Source organism: Arachis ipaensis, chromosome B03 (genome assembly GCF_000816755.2).
Source record: "Arachis ipaensis cultivar K30076 chromosome B03, Araip1.1, whole genome shotgun sequence".
Lineage (NCBI taxonomy): Eukaryota > Viridiplantae > Streptophyta > Magnoliopsida > Fabales > Fabaceae > Arachis > Arachis ipaensis.
The window spans coordinates 307,414-315,772 of NC_029787.2; the positions used below are offsets into that span (position 1 = coordinate 307,414).

Below are 8,359 nucleotides of genomic sequence, written 5' to 3' on the forward strand. Positions count from 1 at the left end.
CCAATCATATATATAAATTTCATTTTTATAATCTATTTTTTAGGCCGGCAGAGTTTGGACTTTGGACCATTCAAAATTGGTAGCTATCTTTCTTAATTATTTTTAGAGAATGAATTGTGATATACTCATGATATTTAATTTTTGTGGTGTGACACATGCAATTTATATTAAAAATATTGGTTAGGAGTTTAGATAAAAGAGAATATTTGGTTAGGAATTGGTTTTATTCATTCACACACGGCGAGATCTATTGCGCAAATTATTTTTTATATTGGGGGTAGAAATGATATTTTTTAGGATTATAAATTATAAAGATGTTATTTTTAAATGTAGAATTTTTTTATTTAAAATGTAAAAATTGGACTCTTTTATTTTTTTTGGAAAAAAAATTGGACCATCCAATTTGTTAGGAACAAAAATCAGACCCTCCGATTTATACATTTTTTAAAAAATATATCACAACAAATAAATCGGACCCTCCGATTTGATATTTAAAAAAATTTAAAAATTAACTTACAAATTAATCGGACCTACCAATTACTGATTTTTATATCAAAATAAAAACACATACACTATCAACAGAATTGAATTGCACACATTTACCTTTCATAATAAAAATTTTTAGCCGATCTATTGTAAAGGATCTCATGCAAAGAAAACAATTAATATTAAAAAATAATTTTCTAAAAACAAAAATTATATGATACATACTATTCGTGCAATAATATAAAAAATTAATAATTTGTGTTCACTATATATATATATAAAATCATGAATTATTATTTGTTCATATCCATCAATTATGATTAAGTGCAGAGAACTTTGGAACAGAATCCTTAAATGGTAAATTGGTAACCGACCTTCATGAACAAAAACCATAGGTACCATAAATTGTTGCTTAGATTCATTGAAGTTATAGAGATACAAAGGCATGGACAGAGGAATTGGTGTTTTTAAATGTCTCCTTTCTATAAAACACGGAGGGAAAAAATTTGTAAGGTACACCTTCCCCATATGTAACAACAAAAATTGAGGTATTTCAATTTTATTTTATATATATTGGGGTGATGCTTTGCTTGCTTCTATAGTTCTATTGCTGGTGGAAGACGTGACAACATAACCCACGTCACAGGAAAGAAAAAACCAAACACTGCCTAGTACCTACATATGTCACATGTTTAATAAATTATATATCAAATATTAGATATGTTTTTACTTTTTAGGCTGATTTTTTCTTATATGGAAAAAATATTGATGTGTTTTTTTGGAAATAGAATTATTTAGTGTAATTACAGATGGGTGAATTTGTAGAGGAGAAGTCAACACGTGAGGGGTGTGTTGCAATACGTGGGGGCGTGCTGGACACGTAGCAACATCTTGACTAATACGTAGGGAGATGTGTTGGACACGTGACAGCATATTGGCCAATACGTGGAGGCGTGTTAAAACATGTAGAAGCGTCTTAAATGATTTCTACAATACTGTAATACACTTCAAATATTAATATTCAACCAAAATACTATCTTTATTTCCATATTAAAAATAATTTCTGATGTTTTCAATATTTTTATTTTTTTATTTTATAAGAGGATTATTATTATTATAGCATTGAGTCCATCACAAAATTTGGTTACCCTTTATCATGAAAAGGGCAACCATGGCTACCTTTAAACATTCTAGCAAATATGGTGTTAGATCTATTAGTTTACCAACTAGATCACATCCAAGCACAATTCAAGTAGAAGAAGAGCTCAACAAGCTTAAATCATGGGATTCATCATCATCATCATCATCTTTGTCAAAGGTTGAAACAATTTGCTATGGTCTATTAGGCCTTGGTAAATTGTATAAGTGCATAGAAGATCTCTTGAAATTGCCATTGACCCAACAAGCATTAGGTCAACATAAAGATGAGAAATGGGTGAATGAGTTCTTGGATTGCCCCTTAAGGTTCCTTGATCTATTGGGAAAAACAAGGGATTCCATCATGTTGATGAAATCAAGTGTTGAAGATCTTCAATCTTCACTTAGGAGGAGAAAGATTGGAAATCTTGACATTGAAGGACACATCTCTTCATATTGGAGCCTTAGAAGGAACATTAGAAAAGAATGCACAAAAAATTTGCTTTTTTTGAAGCAAATTGATGATGGGCCATTTCCTCCTCCTCCTTTGGATCTTGATGATGATAACCATCTTTGTGCATTGGTAAGAGTTCTTAGAGAATCAAGTTTGATCACAAGCTCAATTTTCCAATCACTTTTTGTGTTCCTTTCTTCATCAATCTTGAAATCAAAGCCTACTAAATGGGCATTTGTGTCAAGATTGGTGCATAAGGGTGTTCTTATTTCTTGCAACAACAATCAACAAGAGAATGTTAATGCTCTTGAAAAAGTGGATCTATCACTTTGCAACTTGGAACTTACTATTATGGAGAATTTGAACAAAGAAGAAGTGGGTGAGAGGATTCAATCTACAAATAGAAGCCTTGAAGCTTTGGTATTAGGAATTCAAGGGATTGAAGAAGGGTTAGAGTGCTTGTTTAAGCACTTGATTAATACTAGGGTGTCTTTTCTTAATATAATTTCTCCTTGAGCATAATATATTTTTAATTTTAGGCATGTATAGTATATATATAGTTATGCATATTTGGAGGTTTGCTTCAACATATTATTATATTTTTCCAGATGTATAGATACATATGTAGTTGTTAGGTGCCATTAATGATGAAGCAATATTGTATACTCTGCTTGTTAATCAAAGTTTTGTTCACTCAAATATTGTGATCTTTCCTAGCCCTTTTTTCTATGTATGTAAACCAAATAATAATAATAATAAGGTTTAATTACTCTGTTGGTCCCTATAGTTTCGTGAAATTTTCAATTAGATTCTTATACTTTTTTTTTTTTTTAATTGGGTCCCTGTACCAAAATTTTTTTTTTCAATTAAGTCCCTCTTAGTAGTAATTGGCTTAATTTTATAGGGACCCAACTAAAAAAAAATTGGTACAGGAATCTAAATAAAAGAAAAAAAAAAGTGTAGAGACCCAATTAAAAAAAATTTTTGGTGCAAGGACTCAATTAAAAGAAAAAAAAGTATTGATAGCAGAATATCATATTTATTGTGTGTATCATCTCTTAACTGTAAACAGGTAATTTCAACTACGTCTAAAGTCTAACTGGCAAGAATATGAATCTGATACAAAAATTATAAATATGTGATTTAATAAGTTGGTGCCGGCTGCAGTATGGATCTTTATTTTTTAAGTGTACAAGAGTATGATATACATTATTATTTTATTTTATTTTTTGTTCTTTGTATTACACATGGTATTCCCTACAAAATCTACTATATATAATGACAATTTAGAGATATTTGATATATAACTTATCATCTTAACTAATTTTAAATTTGTTATTGTTATACATATTTATTAAATAAGAATGTGAAATAATAAAGCAAATAGGATTTGTGGGTAGTTAATTTATTTTTTTAGTTTTTCATGGTATTCTCAAGTTCATTTAAAGATTTGTTGTTGCTCAATGGATTACTGTATGCACAAGGCGAAATTTAAACTTCAGATACTTGTTCAAGCAAACTAATGAACTAACTAATAGACAATCCCAACTTGATTGTGTGGTTAGTTAATTTTTCTTTTCACATTATCTTCTTATCCAGTAGGTCAATAACTAATATGTAGCCGATGTGAATTCTATTTAAAAATTTGTAGCTGAGAAATCAATTGCTACCTGCTTTGTGGTTAGTTAATAATTTGGATTGCATGGATAGTATATTTGGGCCTTAAGCTTTGTTTCGTTATGAACCTGTCGAGAATCATCTGCTATTAAATTAGTGGCCCAAGATATATTTTAGATCAAGCCCAGCCCAAACATAATTTTCACAGCCTTTTTCATCACAATAGTAAATATCTTTTATGTTGTGGAAAAAAAAATACTAATTCATTTTGGTTGCCAAAGAAATATGTATTTTCTAAAAAATTTTCCATGGTTGTTCATTTCGTAAATTAATTTATTATTGATATATTCTTTTTCAATGGAATTCTTAAATTAAAGCACACAAGAATAAATAGTGGTAAAATGATGAAAAAGAATAATTATTACTACCAAATAATTTTGTGATTTACTGTTTAAACAATTCTAATATATTTTATTTTTAATTTTTTTTCATTCACATAAATATTTATTTAAGCAACAATTATATATTATCATATTTGATGGTGAAGTACAAGCTTAGTAGAATTAAGCCTCACTTTAATACGTGGGATTGACAACCTCCACACTTGTTTATAAATACTTTGTAATAAGTAAAATGTCATTATAAATACTCAATTAAAGAGTACTAAAATTTCATATTATTTTGGAGTACTAAATTATGTGTTTTTTTACTTGTCTGAGTTATAGATGAGATTTTGTGTGTGTAAAGCTTAATAGAAAAGAAGAAAACTTTATTTAGTATCAAAACACATATAACGTCTTTGACTATGTCCAGCATGACAAAAAAAAATAGGCCACATTATTAAGAATTTTGAGCTCCAATAACAAAAAATACATGAAAGACATAGTGTATTATAGCAATTGATATCAGAGACTAAATCAATATAATTCCAAGATCTTAGATGGAGCTTAACTCAAGCTTAGTTAGTAAGGTTCACGAATCCCTAAATAGAAAACGTGTCACACGGTGGGTAGCATCAGCATAGGATTCCATCCTAGTTAGAAACTAGCCAGTAACACAATCATCAATAATCCAATCCATTCTTTCCGTATTTCCATAACGGCTACATTTTCCCACAAAACAAATAAACTATTTCGCATAAAAAAAATAGAAAAGACTATTTCAGCGTACCGTTGCATTTCTCATTGCTCACTTCCTTCTCCTTAAACCACCAAAGCATAGCTCGCGCATTGAGTGTTGAGCAGTTAGCATGACGACTACTGGGATAACAGGTGCAGCCTCCCGCGCCAGGAGGGCAGTGAAGCTCACGCTCGCCCTCCTTGGCTTAGGCTTCAACACCTCCAAATGCAAGACGGCAGCCAAGATGGCGGTTGCCAGAATCAAGCTCCTCCGTAACAAGCGGGAGGTTGTCGTCAGGCAGATGAGGCGCGACATTGCCATGCTCCTCCACTCGGGTCAAGATGCCACTGCTCGCATTCGAGTACGTTCAGTTCTTACTTCCTCTGTTTTTTTTTTTTAATTTTAGATAGTGATTAGGTTTTAGTGCACTTGTTATGTCATTAGAGAAATTAGTTATATTCAGTAATTGTGTGACTCTTACCATGAGAAATTCGAGATTTAGTAAAAATTTGTCAATCTTGAAGATGCTTTGATCCATAATTATATAGTAACTAGCTTAGATACTTTGTTTTGATTCATTTCCAATGATTACAGTTAGCATCTAGCTGTGCCACTTGTGAATTGCATTACTCATTAATGAAAGTAGCTTTGATGTTTCTGGATGAATTTGCATTCTCAGATGGCATTATTTAAGTTAGGGTTCTAATGTCATTGTTGTAAATTTGTAGGTTGAGCATGTGATGAGAGAGCAAAATATTTTGGCTGCAAATGAGTTCATTGAGCTCTTCTGTGAATTAGTAGTTTCCAGACTCTCAATCATTTCAAAGCAAAGGTGAAGTATATATAGGAGTACCTTTTTTTGTTGTTGTCTTCTCAATAGTATTAACCTAATTGAATGTCCAAATCGTAATTATTTTCAGGGACTGTCCAGCAGATTTGAAAGAAGGAATTGCTAGTTTAATATTTGCAGCGCCAAGGTGCTCTGAAATTCCAGAACTCGTGTCGCTGAAGAATATCTTTGAGAAGAAATACGGAAAGGATTTCGTGTCGGCAGCTACTGATCTTAGACCTAGCTGTGGCGTAAATCGTCAGGTAGAACTTTACTTGCTGCATTCATCTGTATTCTTCGGATAACTTATGTATATTAATTCACTACTGACCTTTATGCTTTTGAATTGCTGTATCTTTTAGTTAATCGACAAGCTCTCAGTGCGAACACCTGCCGGCGAATTAAAGTTGAAAGTATTAAAGGAAATAGCTAAGGAGCATCAAGTAGAATGGGATACTGCAGAGTCTGAAAAAGAACTTCTGAAGCCTCCAGAAGAGCTCATAGTAATAAGCTCTGTCTCTTGATTTTTCATTTGTCTAAAATATGTTTTATCAAATCAAAATTTTCATGGCTAATTTAACTACTTTTTGTGTCTATAGGAAGGGCCAAAAACATTCGTTAGTGCAAGCAGCTTTCCAGCAGTCATACCTACAACAAATGTGTCCTCTGAATCAAACAAGCCAATTACTAGGTGAAAACCGAGTTATATCCTGCCATTTATATTTATAAGATCATTTTTTGTGTAATATTGTTTTCTAATAAGATTTTCTGCTATTTTTCAGATTATCAGGTGGTGAAAAAGGCAGTGGTGACATGCATTTCGAGGATTCTAAGGCTGCTGCTGAGGCAGCTGCCGAATCAGCTAAGAAAGCAATTGCCGCGGCCGAAGTTGCTGCTTACATGGCTATGAAAGACCATAACAATGAAGCTCCTAAACCATACGTTTACAATAACAAGTTGGATAACTCAAATAATATGGTTCATCAATCAACAATTGAGGAGAAAATGTATAGGTCAAAGAGCTTACCGAGGTCCGAACAGAAGAAAGATGAAGATTATTCATCCCCTACTGAAATGTATGGCGGTGGAAATGATTATAGGAGGCACAGCTACCATCCAACTTTCGCACGACATTCAGATATTAAGTTTGATGAATCCGACTGCGATGAAGAAATTGAAGTGGAAGAACCTCCTTCAACTCTGCCACCTAAGAGGCCACCACCATCTGTTCCTTCATCTTTCCTTAAACAGGACAGCAGTGTCCGTGTCCATCCAAAATTGCCAGATTACGACGAACTTGCAGCTCGCTTTGATGCACTGAAGTTCAAGAAGTCACAATCCTAAACCAAAAAACCTGAGAGCAATCTAGCTTTTTATTAATTATTTTTGTATACTTAATGATATATTTTGTCTTACAGAGAGATACTGAGAAGAAGTGAGAATGTCATATAGTATGTTTGGTTCTACTACCTTTTGTCATACTTGTTCCTAAAAAAATATGTTTAAGCAAATAATATTCAGATATGCTTTTCTAACTTGCATTGTGACAACCAAAGAAAAAAAATAGTAATGGGTGCCAAAAGAGAAAAATAATATAACAAAGAAGTTAAACTATAAGAGTACAGATACTCAAACAGAAATTCTAAATGTTCCACAACATAAACATTATTTTTGTCTTGTCTCTCATGTCTCTAGTATTAGCATTTTGCTGCAGTGCTTTGTGCTGATAGAGTCTGCAAATTTCTCAAACTAATGTAATAATCAATAAAGATAAAGATAACAAGAAAGATACATTAAAAAAATAATAATATTTTTTCTTAATTCTATCTATTTTTGGAATGGATCAAACAAACATATAATATTGTATAAAGAACATGCTCTATAAAAAAACTTCATCCTCTAGCTTATTGAGAACCAAATCATCATATTATCATTTTCATAAAATTATAAAAAATAAAAATACCAAAAAAACACAAATCAATTAATGGATTGCATGCATAGTTGTCCTTTTCTTGTGTAATATAAATTGGAAGCTTAGTGACCAAGGAACAGATTCAATGTTATTCCATTCATAATTGTGAGCTAAGATGTATATATGTATGAGATTATTGATGATGACTATGAGTATGTTAGTTATGTTCATGGCCATGGATCTAAGCATGGATCATTTCCTTACTTCACGAATCTAAATTATATTTAAAAATTTACGTTAACCAATAAATTATTATACACGTAAAATAGAATTAGAACTCTCTACAACTATTTAAATAAACTAGCGAAACTAACCTAAATTAATTGATTTCATTGTCAGCTAACATTACTTTTAATTAACAATCATGCCATCATATTTTAGGTCACAACCATACTTCATATATAAGCCATAACAAATTGATTATAATGTTATAAAGACTTTTGATTATTTTGATTGCAGATGACTTCATGTTTATAAAATATTCTTGGTTGATATATCAAAAATGATCATTTATTTTAATTGTATTCAAATAAGATATTCTGCAGAATATTAAATCAATAAATTTTTAGTCACAAAAAAAAATCAATAAATTTTGAGTGTTTGTGAATGCAAGTGTGAATTGCTATGCCTTACTTACTTTATACATTAGTAATCATATTAAGTGTATATTAAGAGCAACCATTAAAATTAATTATTAATATAAAATATATGTTAAAATATAAATTTACATTAAAAATAAATTGAA

At 31.1% G+C, this 8,359-nt stretch overlaps 2 protein-coding genes across 3 annotated transcripts in view; both read left to right on the top strand.

Moving 5' to 3' along the window:
* LOC107632443 overlaps window positions 1–2,646 on the top strand; it is a 6,557-nt gene extending 3,911 nt beyond the window's left edge. Inside the window, exon 2 of the mRNA XM_021120104.1 lies at window positions 1,613–2,646. Within this exon, the coding sequence (XP_020975763.1) occupies window positions 1,613–2,593 (981 nt within the window). The 3' untranslated portion in view covers window positions 2,594–2,646. The remainder of the gene's footprint in view (window positions 1–1,612) is intronic.
* Window positions 4,809–7,174, top strand: LOC107629477 (IST1-like protein). 2 transcript variants are annotated; one of them, XM_016332282.2, is made up of 6 exons: window positions 4,809–5,174; window positions 5,542–5,645; window positions 5,734–5,905; window positions 6,005–6,145; window positions 6,242–6,333; window positions 6,425–7,174. In XM_016332282.2, exons 1-6 carry the CDS (start codon window positions 4,944–4,946, stop codon window positions 6,984–6,986), a joined length of 1,302 nt encoding a protein of 433 aa, XP_016187768.1. In that variant the 5' UTR covers window positions 4,809–4,943; the 3' UTR covers window positions 6,987–7,174. The 2 variants fall into 2 exon arrangements, with proteins under 2 accessions (XP_016187768.1, XP_016187769.1); XM_016332283.2 differs by having other exon boundaries at window positions 6,434–7,174.

What these genes read in the sequence shown, in the direction of transcription:
- LOC107629477 (XM_016332282.2), top strand. Translation starts at nt 4,944, where the DNA reads ATGACGACTACTGGGATAACAGGTGCAGCCTCCCGCGCCAGGAGGGCA. An exon ending in ATGCCACTGCTCGCATTCGA is followed by an intron (nt 5,175 to 5,541) that starts GTACGTTCAGTT and finishes GTAAATTTGTAG; the next exon opens with GTTGAGCATGTGATGAGAGA. An exon ending in GCTGTGGCGTAAATCGTCAG is followed by an intron (nt 5,906 to 6,004) that starts GTAGAACTTTAC and finishes TGTATCTTTTAG; the next exon opens with TTAATCGACAAGCTCTCAGT.